The 23,408-nt window shown below is 42.4% G+C and overlaps 2 protein-coding genes across 38 annotated transcripts in view; both read right to left on the reverse strand.

Annotated features, from left to right (window-relative positions):
* The window catches only part of LOC139574176 (protocadherin alpha-C2-like), a 305,452-nt gene that overhangs the window by 95,633 nt on the left and 186,411 nt on the right, over positions 1 to 23,408 (reverse strand). For 22 of the 37 annotated variants that reach the window (XM_071398452.1, XM_071398461.1, XM_071398453.1 and 19 more), the window contains exon 2: positions 20,631 to 20,708. The exons of the other annotated variants lie outside the window; for them this stretch is intronic. In XM_071398452.1, coding sequence (XP_071254553.1) covers positions 20,631 to 20,708 — 78 coding nt within the window. The remainder of the gene's footprint in view (positions 1 to 20,630; positions 20,709 to 23,408) is intronic. 37 annotated transcript variants of the gene reach the window in all.
* Positions 311 to 3,116, reverse strand: LOC139574174 (protocadherin alpha-4-like). Its single transcript, XM_071398446.1, has one exon. The coding sequence runs from the start codon at positions 2,825 to 2,827 to the stop codon at positions 434 to 436; it is 2,394 nt and encodes a 797-aa protein (XP_071254547.1). The 5' UTR covers positions 2,828 to 3,116; the 3' UTR covers positions 311 to 433.

Below are 23,408 nucleotides of genomic sequence, written 5' to 3' on the forward strand. Positions count from 1 at the left end.
CTTACACTAACTCAGATTTTTTTGGGGCCTACACGCCATGACACACAAACACAAAATCTGAATGAAGACCATAATATCTGAGCACATGTAGGCCTATGTTCTTCTTCAAATGAGCAGTTGTACATGTAGTAAAGGCAAAAAAGCGGATCCACTGCATTAGTTCAAACAACTGGCAAAAGCAGGCAGTGAAAGACCGTAATATGTTTCAGCACCTTGGACAGAGCACGCATGTTTCTCTTGACAGCGAGCGAAAAGCAAGGAGTTTATTTCAACTTGTGAAGGCAGGCAGTAAGATGTTTACTATTTCATACAAATCATTTCAATGAGACAGCGAATCAAAAGACTACATCATCCAAACACAATGAGACGCACATCAAAGCAAGTGTGTATTTTAATGATAGGAGAAAAACGCATTTCTGGTACAACTGAAAACTTAATTTCTTACCTTGTCCTTGTTGGGTAATGTCTGAGTCCTGTCAAACGTGTCATTTCCATTAATACTGATCAGTTCTGCATCTGCAGGTGGATACGGTGCGGGGAAAACCACTACGTCACTCTTCAGTGTGTCTGAGCTGAAACACACGTCATACTGCTGAGTAGATTTAGAGTAAGACCAGCTCCCGTCAGGGTGTGTGGTGATCATTGGGGCGCCGTACCTTTTAAAACTGTCGTCTGTCCTGAAGCATTTTACAGCTATTAAACTGATGAGGCTCAGGAAAAATATCACTGACACCGAGGCAATGGCGATCAGCAAATACAAGTTTAAATCAGAGAAGCTCTCCTCCTTTCTTGGTATGTTTCTGGATTCAGTCTGGATTTCACCTGCACTTTCAACCACCACTACATCAATAGACACAGTCGCTGACAGTGAGGGTTCTCCGTTATCAGAAACCAACACGACCAACGGGTGAATTTTCAGGTCACTGTCACTCATTCGCCTCTTAGTCCTAAGTTCTCCTGTGCTGGTTCCGATTCGGAAGAGGTTGGTTCCCTTGGGCTCAGAGATGTGATAAGAAAGCAGCGCATTGTAGCCAGAGTCGGAGTCTACAGCCCTAATCTTGGCCACAAAGTAGCCCGCTTCAGCAGAATAGGGAATGTTCTCAGTGTTAACGGAGCCGTGCTCAGAATAGGGCGCGAGAATCCCAGGACTGTTGTCATTATCATCCAGGATAAAAACGTTCACAGTCACGTTGCTGTAGAGCGGAGGAACACCAGAGTCTGTGGCCTGAACTTTAAAATCGAAAGTTTGTATCTCCTCATAGTTAAAAGACTGCAGGCTGACTATATCTCCTGTATCTGTGTTTATATTGACCATTGTAGACAGCGGTACTGAGTTGCTGTTAATCTCTAAGAATGAGTAGGTCACCTGACCATTTTCACTGACGTCAACATCAACTGCAGACACTGTTGTGATTATCTCGCCTATTTGACTGTTCTCTTTCACATAAACATTAATAACGGGTTCTGAGAAGCGAGGAGCGTTGTCATTCACATCAGAAACGTGCACAGTAATAACGCTGGTGCTGGAGAGAGGCGGGGTCCCTTCATCCGTAGCTATTATGTTGACATTGTAATGAGAATCACTCTCTCTGTCAAGAGGCCCATCGACCACTAAAGAATAATAATTTTTATAGTTCGTTTCTAACTTAAAAGGGACCTCATTTTTAACCTTACAATGAACCACTCCGTTTTTTCCACCATCTTTATCGAGGACTGACACGAGAGCAATGGCAGTGCCAACTTTGGCATTCTCCTTCACTGTGTCTAAGAGTGACGTCACAGTGATCTCAGGGGCATTGTCGTTGAGGTCCACCACTTCTACCAGCACTTTACAGTGCGCTGCCATCGGGGGCTGGCCTCTGTCACTCGCCTGCGCCCGTATCTCAAAGGCAGGGTGTTCCTCAAAATCTATATCGCCTTTAATTGTTAAAGTCCCTGTATTTGGGTCAATGTAGAAAACATCTAGAATATGGTCCTGATCTTTTTTGCTCAGAGAATATATTATCTCACTGTTCGTTCCTTCATCGGCGTCTGTCGCGTTAAGAGTTAATAATGTTGTCCCAATCGGCACATTTTCCAAAATTCGAGTCTTATACAAGGATTTTTTAAACACCGGGGTGTTATCATTATTATCCAGCACATTAATTATTATGTCTGAAGTGCCAGACTTCGGAGGGTTTCCTCCGTCTACAGCGGTCAGGGTGAGCTGGATCACAGGCTGTTTCTCTCGGTCTATAGCTTTCTGCAGCACTAACTCAGCAGACACACTCTCTTCTCCTTTATGCAACACTATGGAAAAATGTTCATTAGTACTAAGCTTGTATGTATTGATACCGTTCTTCCCCACATCATTATCATAGGCCGATAGTAGGGGGAATTTAACCCCAGACAACGTGCTCTCTGCAATGTCTATACTTTGTGATTTAGCAGTGAAAGTCGGTGCATTATCATTTGTATCTAAAATATTAATTTCTACACGGTAAAGCTTCAACGGATTGTTGATAATGGCCTCTACACTGACAGTACATTTCGAAGACTTCGCACAGAGCTCCTCTCTGTCTATTCTCTCATTCACATATAGAACACCAGTCTTTAGATTTACCGCGAAATACTTTCTCTTGGATCCGGTGACAATCTGGAACATACGAGACTCCAACTCCAGAACATTGAGGTTTAGATCCTTAGCGATATTTCCCACAGAAGTCCCCGGGTTTACCTCCTCTGAGACGGAGTAGGAGAGCTGCCCAGACACCGCTTCCCAGTAACACTCGAGCAGCACAAGCACTAAATACGTCACAATAGAGCTCCTTCTATTTGGTAAAGACATATTTCCATCGAAAGTGAGCCAAGCATAGATCCAAAGAGATGAAATTTATGTTTAAAAAAATCAAGGTTTTGAATAAGGTATTTGGCAAATCCGAGTACATTTGTAGACGGTATAAACAGACTGATCTATTCTCCGACTAGTCTCTCTCACGTCCTGTGTCTCTTTGTAACAAAGCCACAAAATATCTCCCCACCCTCTGAAACCGGGAGGGACCAAGATAGGTGAACATTTCTCACACTAACGGTCAACAGTGACGACAAGTGGTGAAAAAGGCAACATACAAAAGTGCCTTCACAACCCAGCGGATCGAGTGTATAATGCAAGTTCTAGAAAGCACGAATCCAATAATCAAATATGAACAAATAACAACCATGAACGTGAATATCTAGAAGTGAAGTGTATTTTCCAGAAGAAATTGAATCGCTTACAGCACCAGTAGCCTATACCGTTGCCATGACGCCCTATTGGCAGACTAAGTAGAGCTCCTATCAATACATTATGTACATAGTTTGTTATTTTGAAGTGTTGTTTTTAATCAGCTGTTTTGTTTTTGATAAATAACATTGAGTCTTTATTGAATATATATACAGTACCAGTCAAAAGTTTGGATACACCTACTCATTCAAGAGTTTTTCTTATTTTTTTTTTACTATTTTCTACATTTTAGAATAATAGTGAAGAGATCAAAACTATGAAATAACATATATGGAATCATGTAGTAACCAAAAAAGTGTTAAATGAATCAAAATGTGTTTTATATTTGAGATTCTTCAAAGTAGCCAATTGATGACAGCGTTGCACATTCTTGGCATTCTCTCAACCAGCTTCATGAGATAGACACCTGCATTTCACCTGCCTTTCAATTAACAGGTGTACCTTGTTAAAAGTTCATTTGTGGAATTTCTTTCCTCCTTAATGCGTTTGAGCCAATCAGTTGTGTTGTGACAAGGTACGGGTGGTTTACAGAAGATAGCCCTATTTAGTAAAAGACCAAGTCCGTATTATGGCAAGAACAGCTCAAATAAGCAAAGAAAAACAACAGTCCATCATTACTTTAAGACATGAAGGTCAGTCAATGTGGAACATTTCAAGAAATTTGAAAGTTTCTTCAAGTGCAGTCGAAAAAACCATCAAGCGCTATGATGTTATTGTCTCTCATGAGGACCGCCACAGGAAAGGAAGACCCAGAGTTACCTCTGCTGCAGAGGATAAGTTCATTAGAGTTAACTGCACCTCAGATTGCAGCCCAAATAAATGCTTCACAGAGTTCAAGTAACAGACACATCTCAACATCAACTGTTCAGAGAAGACTGCGTGAATCATGCCTTCCTGGTCGAATTGCTGCAAAGAAACTACTACTAAAGGATACCAATAAGTAAAATACACAAGCAATGGATATTAGAAAGGTGGAAATCTGTCCTTTGGTCTGATGAGTCCAAATTTGAGATTTTTGGTTCCACCGTGTCTTTGTGAGATGCAGAGTAGGTGAACGGATGATCTCCGCATGTGTGGTTCCCACCGTGAAGCATGGAGGAGGAGGTGTGATGGCGTGGGGGTGCTTTGCTGGTGACACTGTCAGTGATTTATTTAGAATTCAAGGCACACTTGGCTACCAGTATGGCTACCACAGCATTCTGCAGCAATATGCCAGCCCATCTGGTTTTCACTTAGTGGGACAATCATTTGTTTTTCAACAGGACAATGACCCAAAACACACCTCCAGACTGTGTAAGGGCTATTTGACCAAGGAGAGTGATGGAGTGCTGCATCAGATGACCTGGCCTCCACAATCACCCAACCTCAACCCAATTGAGACGGTTTGGGATGAGTTGGACCGTGGAGCGAAGGAAAAGCAGCCAACAAGTGCTCAGCATATGTGGCAACTCCTTCAAGACTGTTGGTAAAGCATTCCTCATGAAGCTGGTTGGGAGAATGCCAAGAGTGTGCAAAGCTGTCATCAAGACAAAGGGTGGCTACTTTGAAGAATCTCAAATATAAAATACATTTTGATTTTTTAACACTTTTTTGGTTACTACATGATTCCATATGTGTTATTTCATAGTTTTGATTTCTTCACTATTATTCTACAATATAGAAAATAGTAAAAATAAAGAAAAACCCTGGAATGAGTAGGTGTGTCCAAACATTTGACAGGTACTGTATATTTTCACCCACAGACTGATTGGCAGGTCAACTCTTTTTGGCTTGGCTGCGGCTAATGTTTTTGTTTGAATGATGCATCTGGACACAATACCAGCATTTTTTGGTTCACCTGGCTGCTAGCTCCTGATCTTTTGAGAACATTATTTGACCAGTCGCTTGGCTTGAGAGGAATGGGAGATGTAGTGGAAGAATGCAGTGCTGAGGCAGAGGCAGAGGAGGACTGGCTACTATTCTGAACTGTATGTGGTGAGCTCTCTGGTGCCCAGAGCTGCTGAAGCATCACCCAAGTGGGTGCCATGCATTGTGAAGGAGAAGGCCAGTAGCTACACGACTCAGGCTGGTTCCCAGAGTAGCCCTCGACATGAATGTCACCAGACAATCAATCTACATCAACCATCTCCCTGACCACCTCCCTCTGATCAAGCCATGAACATCAAGCCATCTCTCTTCATCTTTGGAGGATACATACCCTCAAAGACTTGGCCTCTATCGGTTGACCTAGCTAGCTTTTGCTAAGCTACTCATAATGTGAATTTATTCTTATTTTTATTTTTTACCTTTGAAGCGCTTTGAGAACTTTTTCTGTTATGAAAAGCACTATGGAAGTGTAATAAATAGTAATACTACTGCTAATAATAATAATCATATTTAAAAACTCAGTCACGCTCCATGGAAAAACAAAAGTCAGGATGTGTGAGTTTGTGTGTGTGTGTGTGTATGACACCTGACCCAAACGCACTAAACTTACATACTACTCTATCTAACAAACAGAAACACAGCTAAAACCTTTGGGCCCGATTCCGACCGGAGTTAAGCGAGTGTAAATGGAACATAACTCCCTCTTTATGCACTTTTCACTCTCTGCATATTCGGACCTTGAACTTGGGCATTAGATTAGTGTGATGTTCACCCACTATTCGTTTTGGGTGGAGATGGAATAAATGAAGGTGTGGAGGAGGTGTGTCTACAGATACACCGTATTCTGACCTTGACTTCATTCCCCCATAATTCCACCACCTTTACACGTGAGGATACCATGAGTCAGGTCAAGCGAACCTGCCGGTTCCAAGTGGAAAAAGCATCCACTTGATTTCTTCCGGGAAAAAATATCACCATTCTCCATGCACTGTAATTTACAACTTGGTAAGAGCTATTGATAAGAGCTAGGAACATAAGTAATCCGTTTGGATAAAGGAATTGTAGACATAAATTACGCTTGTTTTACTCTCAAATGACTTAATTATAGGCTGCCCTGAACTTTTCTGTTTCCTATTTCTATCACGTTAAATATTGGCCACGATCAGTGTCGACCTTCGGTAGGCCTAATAACAGCGCATATTCAACTGCCACTTTACTGTTAGTTCCCTTCAGTTGGTATAGCCTACATTATCATTCCATTTAATCCCATTGTTTCGTTTCCCTTCCTTTGCTTCCTCTAAACGCCGTCACAGCCATGGGGTTGTTGCTGAGGTTCATTAGTAACAGTGCGATAATACAGAACAAAATGCATGTAGGCTAACTAAATGACTATGGAGCGGAGCGCAGACTAAGCCCTAACAGTTTGAACCATACGTATGGCCCAATACTTGTGTCATCACATAGTTCCATGTTTAGTGCAGATAATAAAGGAGGGTATAGACTACTATTGTACACTATTATCCCTATTATAACCCTACGTACACTAATCTTGCAACTTCACCATGGGTTGAAGAATTGAATGTGGCAATTTTCAGAGTGAATCAAAATGGCTAAGATAAATGTACTGAAACCCCTACTGAATGTTGGCCAGCAGGTGGGAGGATTTCCGCCATTTTAATTACACTTATTCAGCACGCACAAGGGAACCACACCTGCAAAGCCTGTTACACTCCCTCATAAGGTACATCTGAATACCAACTAGTGAGATGTACGTAGGACAGTCGGAATCGACTACTTACACACAGCTGAACTACACTCTCCAACAAACGAAATTTAACGCAGAAGAGCTGCTTTCATATTCACACTTTCAGACACACAGGCGGACGACCAATAGTTAGCCCTAAAAAAACAATAATGAGTACTTTGTAGCAGCTCAGCAGGGAAAAGGGATTTCATACAGATGTAGGATCTTACTGTGATCGCCATGTTGCAGGATAACTTTCCTGTTGCGGCTGGGTTAATTTCCTGCTGTGGCAAACTGGCGTAAATTAGGATCTTACATCTGTATTCAAATCTATGCAGTGCTTAGTGACCTATCGACATTAAAGCCCTGTCTTGTGCTTTTTTATCCCAACAAAAATAGGATAAATGAATGGAAATAATATCGCATTGCTTTTCAAGAAATCACTAATAACTAATGATGTTTCGATCCACACACTACTGTACAGTAAACTAAATGCTAGATGACCCATATCCGGCCACTGAGAGATGGCATTGGAGGCTTATATCCATCTCTGGCATTGACCCCTCCTGACTGGAGTGTAGCGTCAGGCCTTAAACAGAGCATGCTCTGTAGGGTTGTGCCGTGGGAGATTGATTACTCCTCTGAGGTATGAAATATGCTGATGTCACAGACCAACCACATCACTTCCTCTCCCAGTGCTGGCTACTGCAGGGCTGGGCCGGTAGAGGATCCGCAGAGGGGTCAATGAAGTAATTAGCATTAGAGACACAAATGCACACACACGCAAACTGAGGTTTGCACACACACATGCACACGCGCACACGCGCCTTTTCAGAGTGAGATTCCTATCTGCTTCTGTTCATATTCACACTGCCCTGTCATCTCTGAGCACAAAGCCTACTCGCCACGACGTGACACCCGAACAAGAACAATCACACACACCCAAAGATACCGCATACAAAATACTGCACACACACACACACACACACACACACACACACACACACACACACACACACACACACACACACACACACACACACACACACACACACACACACACACACACACACACACACACACACACACACACACACACACACACACACACACACACACAGTGACGGGCATAAGTGGGCCACAAAGGGGGCCTGCCTGCGTTGTGATACTTTGTTCATTGATGCAGGGCCGGCTGTGCTCTGCACTCCCACTGTGCTCTGCACTCCTACAGATTTCTGGGTATTTTGGTAGATTTTTCTGGTGTTACCCTGCATCTCCACGGAGACAGCGGTTATGAGCTTACGGACGTTGGGCTGTTTGTAATCCCAGGATTAGGCCCTGTGTGCCTCCTGTCCCATTTCCATTCAGTGGGAAACATGATTTGAAATACTAATAATCATCAGATTCTGAGTCATAATCGTCTTCCCCCTATGCCCAATAACAAGAATAGCTTTGCAGGTCTCTGATCAGAGGATTTCTAGGTCACAATAGGAGTGACGAGAGCAAAAACATAACAGTATAGGGTTATGTGTACAGGAATGAATAATGTTTGCACGCACCTACGCACCTACTCTCTCTTACACAAACACACAACAGACACACTACCTGCTCTCCTAGACAACGCGGAATCCACCAATTTGGGACTGAGATTATGGGTCAAATTCTACTGACCATCCTGTTGAACCCTGACCCACTCCGGTTGAGCTAAAGACAAAAATCACTACACTATCCAACAAACACACAGCTAAAACCAAACTGAACTACTTACACACAGCAGAACGACACTCTCTAACAAACACACAGCTAAAACCAAACTGAACTGCTTACACACAGCAGAACTACACTATCCAACAAACACACAGCTAAAACCAAACTGAACTGCTTACACACAGCAGAACTACACTCGCTAACAAACACACAGCTAAAACCAAACTGAACTGCTTACACACAGCAGAACTACACTCTCTAACAAACACACAGCTAAAACCAAACTGAACTGCTTACACACAGCAGAACTACACTCTTTAACAAACACACAGCTAAAACCAAACTGAACTGCTTACACACAGCAGAACTACACTATCCAACAAACACACAGCTAAAACCAAACTGAACTGCTTACACACAGCAGAACTACACTATCCAACAAACACACAGCTAAAACCAAACTGAACTGCTTACACACAGCAGAACTACACTCGCTAACAAACACACAGCTAAAACCAAACTGAACTGCTTACACACAGCTGAACTACTCTCTAACAAATTAAACTCAAAGAAGAGCTGCTTTCATATCCCACTTTCAGATGCACAGAGGGAACAAACAATAGTATGTCCTGAAAGCCAATAATGAGCACTTATTATGAAGTTGTAGCGGTTTACCAGGGAAAAGGGGTTTCATATTCATATCTACACAGCACTTAGAGATCTATCAATTGCCTGTCTTGTAGTTTAAACACTATTCCAGCAAAAGGATGCTAAATGGCAAGCTGCACATACTATCATTGCTCTTCAAGTAGTGAAAAATGTAACTAATGATGTTTTGATTAACCCACTATGGTAAACAAAATGCTAGCTGACCCATATCCAGTCATATCCACTGATAGATGGCCTTGGAGGCCCGTATCCATCTCTGCCATTGAGCCACCCTGAGTGCAGTGTCAGGTCCTAAACAGAGCATGCTCAGTAAGGTTTTGCCATGTGAGATTGATTACTCCTCTGAGGTGTGAAATATGCTGATGTCACAGACCAACCACATCACTTCCTCTCCCAGTGCTGGCTACTGCAGGGCTGGGCCGGTAGAGGATCCGCAGAGAGGTCAATGAAGCAATTAGCAATTAAGACGACACACACACACACACACACACACACACACACACACACACACACACACACACACACACACACACACACACACACACACACACACACACACACACACACACACACACACACACACACATACACACACATACACACACACACACACAGTCTTGTACAGCTAACCTTGTGGGGACATACAATTCAGTCCCATTCAAAATCCTATATTCCCTAACCCCTAACCCTAATCCTAACCCGTACTCTTACCCTAACCCTAACCCTAACCTTAACCCTAACCCTAACCCTAACCCAAAAACCTAAACTTTATCCTAACCCTAAACCTAACCCTAGCTCCTAACCCTAACCCTACAACTAACCCTAGCTCCTAACCTTAATATTTAACTTAATTCTAACCCTAACACTAATTCTAACCTTAACCCTAAACCCCCTAGAAATAGCATTTGACCTTGTGGGGACTAACAAAATGTCCCCAGCTGGTCAACTTTTTGTTCGTTTACTATTCTTGTAGGGCCTTCTGGTCCCCACAAGAATAGTTAAACACACACACACACACACACGCGCACACACACACACACACACACACACACACACACACACACACACACACACACACACACACACACACACACACACACACACACACACACACACACACACACACACACACACACACACACACACACACACACACACACACACACACACAATTAAAAACTCCTAAACTAATACCACAGAGTTTCTAAACCCAGAGGCGCAACATCGCAAGACTTCCGGGAAAGCTTGCGAAACAGACCAAACAGACCAGGCCGGGGTTTGGGATTTGAGGAGTCAATGAGAGAAGTAAAAAAAAGTATTCCTTAGTCGTTCATTTGTCTCTAAATCTAAAGGCACAACCTAGATTCGGGCCAATGTCTGAAGTAGCTGAACGTGTTGTTACTCCAACCTCGAGAAAGTGACAAACTGACACGTTTGCATTTTCATCCAGAACAACCTTATGTACGAAGGAGTGCTTTCTGATTTGACGGCCTGCACATACGCAGTTTGGCTCTTATGTGTTTCTAAGCATGAGTTTAGCTAGCCAACGTCGCCATGACATCATCTACAAGTTGGATCGGGGATTTCCAATGGAGAAGCAGTTTTAGCCTATTTTCATACTGTACTGTCTTTGCTAATACACACATACATGGGTATAAGAAACCAATGACATTGAAACTCTGCTTCATGGAATCACCCAAATTACTAATCCCATTTCATTCCTAATTCCTCATTACATTTCCTTTTAATGAGATCTCACATTTGCGGAGGGTATGATAATTGAATGCGCTACTACATCATTAATAACTCGTAAACAGTTGGTCAATGAAGAGACATAATGTTTGCTTCCTGAATGTAGACAAGTGGTGCATGTCGAATCTAGTGGTTAACTCTGCCTCTTTCTGTCTCTCTATCTTATTAACCAGGAGGGGGCAGAGAGAGATAAAGCTAGAGGGTGGGTATGAAGGGAGGTTTGGTGGGGGGGGTTAATGAGTAGTGTGTGCCTGTGCATCTTGACATTGGGGCGTGTCTGGGAGGAGAAGGGGGACGAGTAGCCTATTAATGATGATTTTCATTTGTGAACCAAAAACCCTCTGTTTCATACTGCTGAGTGTATGGGCGTGCACTTCTCTTCCTTTGGATGTTTGTGCTTGAGTGTGTATGTTGGTGTGTGCATTTGTGTGTGAGAGAGTGTGTCTGTGTAAGCATATGAAGGTGGGACGGGGGAGGGATGTGAGCAGAACACACTCACAGGCGAGTTCCCCCCTCCCCCCTCTCTTCCGCTCTCATTCTGCACAGCTCTCCGGTCTCCATGGCAACCACATCTCACCATGAGGGAGTACACATGCTCAAATACGCACGCACACACGCACACACACACACACACACACACACACACACACACACACACACACACACACACACACACACACACACACACACACACACACACACGGTAACACACACGGTAACACATACATGGCTGAAGGCTTATTTTCAGGGCAGAGAAGAGGATGAATGAAAACACAATTCCTTCTGGATCTCCTCCTTTCTACACAGCTCTCCTTTTCAGAGTGAGATTCCTATCTGCTTCTGTTCATATTCACACTGCCCTGTCATCTCTGAGCACAAAGCCTACTCGCCACGACGTGACACCCGAACAAGAACAATCACACACACCCAAAGATACCGCATACAAAATACTGCACACACACACACACACACACACACACACACACACACACACACACACACACACACACACACACACACACACACACACACACACACACACACACACACACACACACACACACACACACACACACACACACACACACACACAGCTGCAGCTGGCCTGCTCGTGCATAGGTAATGTAGCTCCGCAGCAGCATATTTGCTGTGGCAGCAGAAGCTAGCAGCTCCCTTCTCCACCCCAACACCCCATCAGAGAGGCTGACCTGCTCACTCCGCCTGCCCAGCCCCCTGCATCCTCACTGAGCCAAGGCACCAGAGACGCCCCACCATACAGTAACCACATCCCTTTATGAGGACAGATACTGATACAGACACACACCACTTTGTCTGTGTATTTCTCTCCAGGTTATCACAGTATGTAGGAGCAGCAGCTACATGATATACAAATACAGTCAGGTCCAAAATTATTGGCACCCTTAATTAAGATGAGCAAATACTGAGCTATACTGTACGCAAAACAAAATAGAAAATGATACTATTTCATACTAATCCAATTGCTCTGAGACATATATTTTGTTTAATGAATAATCTTTTTTTTCTTTCAAAAAGATAGGGCTCAAAGTTATTGCCACCCCTGTTTTCAATACCTTTCAATCGCTCACCGTGCGAGGATAATGGCACTGTACAATGTTTTATGAGATTGGAGAACACATTGGGTGGGATCTTAGACCATTCATCGACACAGAATCTTTCCAGGTCACTGATATCTTTCTTCTGCGCTTATGGACTGCCCTCTTCAATTCAAACTACAGGTTTTCAATGGGGTTCTTGTCCAGAGACAGATGGCCATAGCAAAATGTTGATTTTGTAGTCAATTAACAATTTCTTTGTGCATTTTGATGTGTACTTGCTTACTGGAAAATCCACTTGCAGTCAAGTTTCAGCCTCCTGGCAGAGGCAACCAGGTTTTGGGCTAAAATGTTCTGGTACTGGGTAAAGTACATGATGCCGTTGACCTTAAGAAGGGCCCCAGAACCAGTGGAAGCAAAATAGACCCATAGCATCAAAGCTCCACCACTATATTTTACAGTAGGTACGGGAGCTCTATTTTATGTTGTCCAACAAATCGAGAGCTTGGGACTAGGTTCCATCTGTTTTCCTACTTTGAATAATACTTTTAACAATACATTGGGCTAAACATTTCTTAAACAATCCAACTTCAATTTTGAATTTCATCCTTCATTATATCTTCTCCCGTTGTGGTGGCCTCAATTTTATGTTACTTGGTAACTATAACATTGATAAAATTCCTGCAAAATGATCTGCGTTTTTTGGACAAGTATTGTTAGCGTGGTCGTTAATATAAAAACATAATTTTTCCCTGCATAGGTATTTCATTTGGAACAATAAGGACATTTTGAATAGAAACAAGTCTTTATTTTTTAAGAACTGGTTCAATAATCATATCCTACTGGTGAGTCAACTTTTTAATGCAAAAGGATTGTTACTCAATTATGAGGAATTCTTATCTCGTTACAATATCCCTGTAACACCTAGAGAGTTGTCACGCCCTGACCTTAAAGATCCTTTTTATGTCTCTATTTTGGTTGGTCAGGGCGTGAGTTGGGGTGGGCATTCTATGTTTTTGTTCTATGTTTTCTATTTCTATGTGTTTGGCCGGGTGTGGTTCTCAATCAGAGGCAGCTGTCTATCGTTGTCTCTGATTGAGAACCATACTTAGGTAGCCTTTTCCCATCTGTCTTTTGTGGGTAGTTGTTTTCTGTTTTGTGTTGCTGCACCTTTCAGGACTGTTTCGTTTTCGTTCAATCTCTTTGTTATTTTTGTTTAGTGTTCTGTTTTAATAAAAATATAACATGAACACTTACCACGCTGCGCTTTGGTCCGACTACTCTTCATCCGACGACGAAAACCGTTACAAGAGTGGAATAGTTGATGCTATTCCATCTGGAACTCTCATGTTATTTAGAGGTTTAGCAAGACCTAACCTTCTTAACCTACCCTCGCTTAATCCAGTCGACTCTCAAATAGGGAAAATGTGATTCTCCTTGCTCCATTAGGACAACGTGCTTTATTTCAAAGGGATATTGTATCCATTCCTTATGTCACAATTTACTGGAATACATTGGTCGCTAATATCTGTTGGAAAAAGTCTGGTTATTACCACACAAATACTTGCTTGTTAACAAGGTCAAAGAGGTCTCTTTCAGAATGATCCATAAGTATTACCCTGCGAATCATTACCTGAAGAAACTCAAAAAAAAGACATGAACATTGACTGTACTTTTTGTGTTGAGCTTCCAAGAAACAGTTTGGCATTTATTTTGGCATTGTCTATATGTAAAACAATTATGGAAAGATATTCACACTTTTATAATTGTTAATATTCTTGATGACTTTTGTTTGTTATGGAAGAATGTGCTGCTCGGTTTCCTTAACTTTAATAAAGATAAAGAAAAACAGTTTGACCTCGTAAATCTAATTGCGCTAATGGCAAAATGTCATATTCATAAATGTAAATTCAGTAATAAAAAACCACTCTTCCGTGTTTTCTATAAGGAATTCGAGCAGTACATTAAGACCGTTCAGCATTCTTCTAATAAGAAAGCTGTTAAAACAATCAATATGTGTGTTTCTTTTAAGGTCTTTGTATAATCTGTAATGTGCTGTACCCCCTAGTATATGTTATCATTGTCTATCTGTATATTTCTTGTATGTATACAGATTATTCTACATACAAAAAAAACTGGAAAAAAAACTAGGTTCCATCTGCAAAAAGGTGATTCTGAGGTAATTGACTTTGAAGTTCTGAACCCTCATTGGTTTGAATGGTGTCACCATGAACAACATGAATTGGGGTATTTAGAGTACTATATAGGTAGAGAACAATTAACAGAACAAGGCTATGTCAATAAGTCAAGTTTGACAAAAATGCAGATGTAACCTTATAGTTCCAAGTTGTCAACAAATGGAGTTTGCTCAACCACATTGGCACCTGGATTGGAACCAGTTCTATGGTCAGATGACATGACAATAGAGCTCTTAGGCCACGCACACCAGTGGTAGGTTTGGCTTTGGAAAAATGAAGCATATGTCGAAAATAACCCCATTCCTACTGTAAAATATGGTGGTGTTTTTTGATGTTATGGGGCTATTTGGTTTCCACTGCAGGGCTGGGAATTGGGAATTGGTTTTGATCAGTCATAGAAATTAAAGTGCTGAAAACATGTCGGCTCCGTTTTTAAAAAGAAGATGGAGAACAAGCTATAGGATGAAAAATACCGGCGTTTTGGCGCAGGTGCAGCCGACTAGCACTGGCTAACGCTACCTAGCAAAATAAAAGCATTGTTTTTTATTTATTTTTGTACAAATCGATACTTGGAGTCAACATATCAATATAATATTCTCCAAAGTAATATTGCGATATTTTTTTCCCCCATCACTATTCCACTGGTCCTAGGGTCCTTGTTAAGGTCAAAGGCATCATGAACTTTACCCAGTACCAGAACATTTTAGCCCAACACATGGTTGGAGGCTGAAACTTGGCTGCAAGTGGATCTTCCACCAAGAAAATAACCCCAAAGCACACATCAAAATCCACAAAGACATGGTTAATTTACCACAAAATCAACATTTTGCTATGGCCATCTTAGTCTCCAGACTTGAACCCCATTGAAAACCTGTGGGTTGAATTGAAGAACACAGTCCTTAAGCGCAGATGAAGAATATCAAGGATCTGGAGGAATGATCTAAGATCCCTCGCAATGTGTGTCCAACTCATAAAACATTTTTGAAAAAGTCTCAGTGCTGTTATCCTTTCAAGGTGAAGTACTGAAAGGTATTGAAAACAGGGGTACCGATATTTTTGATACCTATCTTTTTTAAAGAAACAATTATTACTTATTTTTTTCTATGACCAATTGTATTAGTACAAAATAATATTTTCAAATTTTTTGGACCATAAATATTGCTCAATATTTGTATTATTTATTTTATACAGTATTTTTTCCTCATCTTTTTCTAAGGTGCCAAAAATGTTGGACCTGACTGTATATGCTGCCTTACTGTCTTTAGTACTATGCCTCGGTTATGGACAGTACTTTTTCTAACAGAAGAAATACCCTTTCTGTAGCACAAAGTGACCCATCTTCCCCAGCTCTATGCCTTCTCTATGTATCCTATGCCTGCTGTAAGAGCAGAGCAGCAGTGGTACAGCGTTCTGTGAGCTTCTGTAACAGAGCGACTATACAGGACCGTGTTATAACAATGCTATTAGCAGAACCCCACCCTACTGCAGCATCACGCTAATGACGAAGATACAGTGATACAGTGGGAGGGGTCGAGAGAGGGGGGAGGAAGGGAGGAAGAGAGAGAGGGAGTCGAGTGAGAGAGTGGGACAGAAAGGGGAGGTAGAAATACAGTAGAATGAGAGAGGGGAAGGGGCGCAAGGGAGAGAGAATGAGAGAGGTGGAGAGACAACGACAGAGGGAGAAAGGGGGAAGAGAGCAGAAATGGGGAGAGGAAGGGAGAGGAAGAGGGGATGGAGAAATGTGAGCAGTGAGAAATGTGTAAGGATGTACGGTACACTTCCTGTATGAGGGGAAGTCATGCAGACTAAACCAATAACTCTTGTAATATTGCAGGGCCAATTGCCTGTTCCTATAATATATTTTTCATCACCACAAATTATTCACAGAGATAGATTGGAGGAGTTCTTAAACCTCACGCACACACACACCACACGCCCGTGTGCAAACACACATACACACGATAGCAGAACTACACACACATTTATCCACTATGAGAGATGAATTGCTCCCAGTATTTAATCCAACTAGCATTTAATAATTTATTTCCAAATCTGCTCTGCTCTCCCCTCGTTTCTGGAGTAAGTAGGACAGGGGCGGGACCAGAGGCACAGGAAGAGGAACAAGACAAAAACCAGGACACCCCGCTGATATAGCTGCAGACAGAGTAACCAAACTCAAAACTCACTAACATGGAAAACAATGACACAATGCCTCAGAATCACATAATTAGCTATTGCACTGTGACAGCAAAATAACTGGAATGAAAACTAGCATCGTACCATGGCTGAAATCCCATTGGTGTCTATCTACGTATGTGAATTGGTGTCTATCTACGTTCATGGCTTATGTCAAATTGATAGAAAGACATGAAAGTAATATTTTAGCTATCATATTCATATCAGAATAACCGTGCATGAGGAAAAGTGACCTCTCGGAAAAGACCAAGCACACTATCATTAGTAAAATAAACGGACAACAGTGTGGTATTGTAGCTGCAGAGCTGAACCTAATTGGAATTCAGCATGCATGCAAGTGTCTGGGTTACTAGTTTAGCTGCAGGGAGAAAAGTACATAGAGGATTTGATACACAAACAAGCCAACAAAACCCTCTCACAGGCAGGAGTGAGGCTGAGTGCTTGGACTAGATATGCGCTGACTTGGGAATGGGAAACTGTGTGTGTGTGTGTGTGTGTGTGTGTGTGTGTGTGTGTGTGTGTGTGTGTGTGTGTGTGTGTGTGTGTGTGTGTGTGTGTGTGTGTGTGTGTGTGTGTGTGTGTGTGTGTGTGTGTGTGTGTGTGTGTGTCAGCTAGAAAATGTGGTTCCTTGGAAGTTGTGCGAACGTAAGTTTTTGGTTTCCCATTGGTTCTGGGAACAAAGCCACAAGTTTCCTGACCGTTAAAACTGAACATTTAGCCAGTTCTGGGAAGGTTATTTTTTTTAGGTTGCAGGGAGTTTCTGAAAACCCTTCTCTATGGTTCCCTGAAAGTCTTCCTGGCAGGTTTTATTAATGTTTAGAATGAAAATTATAGGCTATTTGAAGGTAATTAAAAAACATTCTGAGAACATGTTTCAATAACACTTCAGGTAACTGTTGAGAACACTAAGCACAGACAGGAAATTCATTTGATTAGGCATTAATCATGCAAACACTTTTCTATTTCAGTGTTGTATGGCATCAGTGAGATTTGAACCTATGGTCGTCTGCTCTCTATCCATGGAATTAGTCCATTGCGCCAGGAGGAAGGAGCTACCATGCAATGTTTTTTGTTTTAAACTCATACAAAGCTGTAAATGTTTTTGTCCATTCAAACGGACCCTATTGAAAGGAAACAAGCATTCATTAAGATCAGGTGTGGCCAATTAGTGGGCGCGGCCAACACACCTGAACACACTTCAGAAGATAGAGGATAGAGAGAGTTTTGTTAATGCTGAGAAGGGAATGTATATGTTTTAAAATAACACTTTGCTAACTCTGCTACTGCTTTCTTGTGGTTTTGATGGAAAGTTTTCTTAACCTTTGCGTGAGTTCCAAATATCTCTAACAGTCACCGTAGCGTGAGTTTTTCTATGTGCGGGATGTCAGACTGTACTCACTGTTCCAAAATGTGATCGTTACGCAACAGGAAAGTTAACTCACACAGCCCTCAAACCAAGGCATGCTGCCTGTTAATTATCTACAGCATAGGCTATGTTTCAACTTGTCAATTTCTAATTATTTTCTAACAAGTTTTATTTTCGAACAACAGTTTGAATTGAGGTGTGTTCCCGCCTCCCCATTAATTCACATAGAAGTAGCTCATTTCGCTGTTGACGACAATTTACGTTTGGGGTATTACTGAGCCGGACAAACTTCTCTCTTCGACGAGGGCCCAAGCACTTCCCCAGTGTTTCCCCAGATCAAGTATGCAGATATTTGCATATCTCCAGTCAGAACAGAACTTCAGAACTTGCACAACATTCCCCCCCCCCCGGCAAATTTTCTGGCTGGCCTTCATTGTTGTTTTCCTTACTAATTATAACTTCGGACATGTGTGCGTTTTAATCAAAGTAAGTACCTTATTACATTATCATTATAGTTTCTGTATATCATGCTGTTGTTTCTACTGTAGCACACTGTATGTATGGAACATAATGTATTTGGTGTTTTATTCATGATTTCAAGTTCTGGTGACAAATCATGCATTCCGATTCTTGGATAGATTGTAATTGACACATATGATGTGTGTAAAATAAGTTTCTGAAGGTTGTACTGATTATGATGAGTTAATGCTTGTTGACATCATACAATGAATTTTGGTTGTCACGTATATGTCTGTCAGACCAAAGATGTTATAACAAAACGAGGTGAAGGGATGGTTCATTCGTCTTTCGAGTAAACTTCCGGAAGTGAATGTTGGAAGTGAATGAAGGTAGACGACACACCCCCTTCAACATGCATACCGCAAACAGACACAACTCATCTTGTAACCTCGTTTCAAACAAACATGGCGGAGCACACAAACTACCCAGCGTCGGATGACTTTTGATTTTTAAAAGTGTTTTACTCAATTACTTCCATCACTGGTGAGCTCACCAGTGATGCGATGAAATGCAAATAGTAATTGCTATTAGCTAATTCATATTATGGATTCTGTCAGCCAAGAGATAGCTAAATATGACAGCTCGTGTTAGGTCACTCTTTTTTGAGTTAGCGCTACGGCTAACGTAGCCTACATCTTCCGGTTTAGATGAGGATTGTGTTATGCTGTAGCTACACTGCTCACATTGAGGACATAACATTGTAAAGACTGTGTTTATGCAACGCGTTCCTGTAAAAAAAACAGTGGCCAGCTCAAACGCTGACTGTGTCATCCGCCGTAAACTGGACCGTCTAAATAAGTGTTCTAATCCCACCGGTTTGAGTGCACGCTGCAGGGACCACTGTAGAATTATCACACCTGTGTGTTTGTACGTGTTCAATCTTCTAAGAACATTACCTTAAATAGAACGATGAGGAAACCTCCAGAAAACATTATGCTGAAGTCCTGGAATTCCCACAGAAGAACGTTGTTTCTTAACGTTCTCTGGACAACTTGAGAGCATGACTTTAAATAGAACCCCGAGGAAACCTGTAGGAAATGTTATGGGAAGGTTGTATGCAAAATAAGCATAGGCACAACCACGCTCTCACCAAGCTCTAAGCAACATATGGTTCTCAGAACGTTATGTGCTAGCTGGGGTGTGTACGCGTGTGTTGTGTGCGTGCTTGCGTGCATGTCTGCGTGAGTGTGTGTGTGTGTGGCTAATATAAATTGAGTTATTGCATAAAACGACTACATTTAATCCAACAAATGGATTGCTTTAGCAATATAAAGGCCAGGAAACTAACCATGCCATTAAAACCAAGGCTATGGTTGGCTGTTTGATTGGATATCCACACAACAGGCATCGGCAGTAATCACTCTGATAGGCTGTCCAAACCTCCACCACGCCTATAACAGGCTCTTTGATTGGCTCTCGGAGTGGCTGGGGACACAGGCGGTGTCCGGTAGATTTACATTCCCCTTGGGACCACCTCCAGCGGGGTAAGAGCTCCACAGCATAATATATTCTCTAACCCCCCCCCCCCTGGTGACACACATGCTGCCTCCCTCCTATTCCCCCCCAGCCCTCCCTCATTTCCCCATTCTGACGAGCACTACCATGCACCGAGGACGGGGACCCCACAAGGACGACCTATTACGTACACACAATGTCAGTGACACTATTGCCAGTGACACACTGTTACACACGTATAGGGAGACGCTGAGGGAGACTGAGACGACATGTATAGCTACGTAACACATTGAGACATGTATATTCAGGGATGTTACTATACCGTTAGTTTTCTGGGTTGTGTGTGTGAGAGAGACTGGGGGCGACTTCGAGGATCCTGCCTTAATGTTTCACTTCTCATCTGTATCCAAAAGAGAAACATAACAAACATTTGTAGCGCACAAATATCATGATCCCCCAACCCCCATCTGTTAGGTTTGCAGGGAAAAATAGAAACATGTCCGTATTGCCAAGAACGCAGTCATGCTTAAACTTGACACAATGTAAATAAACCTGGTGAAATTCACAAAGCGTTTAATAAATGTTACACATGCACACATATGAGTATAAGTGAAGGAATATGACCTGGACCCCACTATCTTTATCTAAATGAATAGAAACACAGAAACACATTGGCAATAGATATCAATAGAGCTCTGAGCGCGCACGCACACGCACACACACACACACACACACACACGCACACGCACGCGCGCACACACACACACACACACACACACACAGTGATAGAGTTAGTTCAGCCTTTGACCAGGAGGGGGAGATTTTTCCTTCAGTTCCTTTGTTCTCCCTAGATCCTGGCTCTCTACTAGAGATGAGATGAACTGATTTGCCACACATGACACAAACACTCCCACCCACCCCCCACAAAACCACATATTGCTTGATAAATACATGCACCGAATCACAGCCACTCAGACACACACCACATAAACGATAACCATGGTTCAGTTATTAAATCTGTTTGGGATGCTGCCGTGCATGTGTCATTCTCCCCTGCGGAAATGAAAAAGGATATCTCCCACCGTGTAAGAAACGAGAGACAGAGTACACAGCTGTGTGCCTGCCTAATATCACCAAGCAAGCGCTCAGCTAGATACTCATCAACACAATGACTCGCTGCAGACACAGAGCAAATCTACATTTGCACAGCAATCGAAAACCTGGGCACACCGTGTTTCTCAAAGAGACAACCCTAATCATCTACACTACGACATTGTCCCTCTCTCAATAGATATATAGATAATGGAGAAGGCACTAAGGTCTAAATGTATTGCGTGATACCAGTCTCCTTCATATGTAACATGATATATTCAAGCAGTGTGCACTACTGAGTGTGCAGTGCAGTGAGTTCAGTGCAGGTCCGGCCTTGGTGCAAGAGGCCTCGACACACTTATTTAAATATGACTGAATAATGCAGTGGAGCTCTGGTCTGCAGAGTGAGACACTTTGGAAGCAGTTTGAAAGAGTTTCTCAGCCTGCTCCCCTTTCCAGAACTCATCCGTTCGCAAAGCCTCAGTTTTCTCTGTAGTTCTTCTTAGAAAACATGAAACATCATCTTCCACTTTCAACATCAAAACGTAGTCACCTAGATGCATCATCAACAAGCAAATGAAAAAAGGACATGCTTCCCACTTCAAATGAACCGAGTTTAGTGTGTGTGTGTGTGTGTGTGTGTGTGTGTGTGTGTGTGTGTGTGTGTGTGTGTGTGTGTGTGTGTGTGTGTGTGTGTGTGTGTGTGTGTGTGTGTGTGTGTGTGTGTGTGTGTGTGTGTGTGTGTGTGTGCGTGCCTGCACGTGTGTGTGTTGATGTTACCCTTTCATTGGTAGCCCTGTGTGGAGGTTACATGTCCACCATATATTACAGCTCCTTAGAGGTACTAAAAACCCTGTTAACCTGGGCCGTTTTCACGAGTTATTCCTGCCATTTGCAACCTACTGTATGGGAGTACATAGCGAGAGAAAGACTGACAGCGCTGCAAAAATAATAATATTTTTTTTTTTAAGTGGAAAAATCCCCCAAAACAGAAAAATATAGGGAGAAAGAGAAGACTAGTAAAAGACGGTGAGAGGAGTAGAGGAGGAAGGCGGGCGGGCGGGAGTCACCGGCTCCTGAGACTGAGAATGACTGGCGTCTCTGTTTGTTCTCTCTCCTCTGCTCTGCTCTTATACATCCACTGCGACATGAAGATCATTCCCTATAATCGCATTGCGCAAGCACCAAAGTGGAATTGTCACTTAGACACGGTTTAGCGGCCGCCCTAATCCTGGAAAACTGGGAATACTGACAGCGCGGGCAGAATGGAGGTATTCACGAAACGGGATTTGGAGGAATTTGGGAGCATTGTGCGTTTGTAGCAAGAGCTAGACAAGGTCATAGGAATGACACGTGGGCCCACAGACACTTTGCTTCAGAACTATGGAACTATGTTAGAGGGGACTGGAAAGTGAATGAGGATTAGATAGTTGGACGTAAACAGGAGATTAACAAAGCAACTGCATGACCACGCTACTCTCTTCTCCAATCACAAACAGCCAAGAAGGGAAACAGAATTACATCACATGTTATGTTTGGGTGATTTTTTTTGTCTTTGTGTGATTGTTTGGAAATAATATTTTCTTTTGACACACAACTCCTTTCAGAGTCAGACTTTGGTCTCGTTATCCAGTGTGATGCATTGTGGATAATATGGTATCTGGCCTACTTCATCAGAGTAGCTGATGTAGTGTGATGATGCATGGGGATCTCTAAACCATCAATCCTCCATCATTACTAGCTATGACACACTGCTGAATTCTAAACCATCCATCCCGGTCTCATCAGAATGCTTTATGAAACATGGAGCATGACTGATAGGATAGCCTGCAGACTGGCGCTGAGAGGGTTCAGTGTACGTGACCCTACAGACGCACGCACACGCATGTACACAGGCATACATGCACACACACACACACACACATGCACACGTAAGCACATACACACAGACACTCAGGTCCAAAGTTATTAGCACCCTTGATTAAGATGAGCGAAAAAAAGACTGTAA

This window comes from Salvelinus alpinus, chromosome 4 (genome assembly GCF_045679555.1).
Source record: "Salvelinus alpinus chromosome 4, SLU_Salpinus.1, whole genome shotgun sequence".
In the NCBI taxonomy this organism is placed as follows: domain Eukaryota; kingdom Metazoa; phylum Chordata; class Actinopteri; order Salmoniformes; family Salmonidae; genus Salvelinus; species Salvelinus alpinus.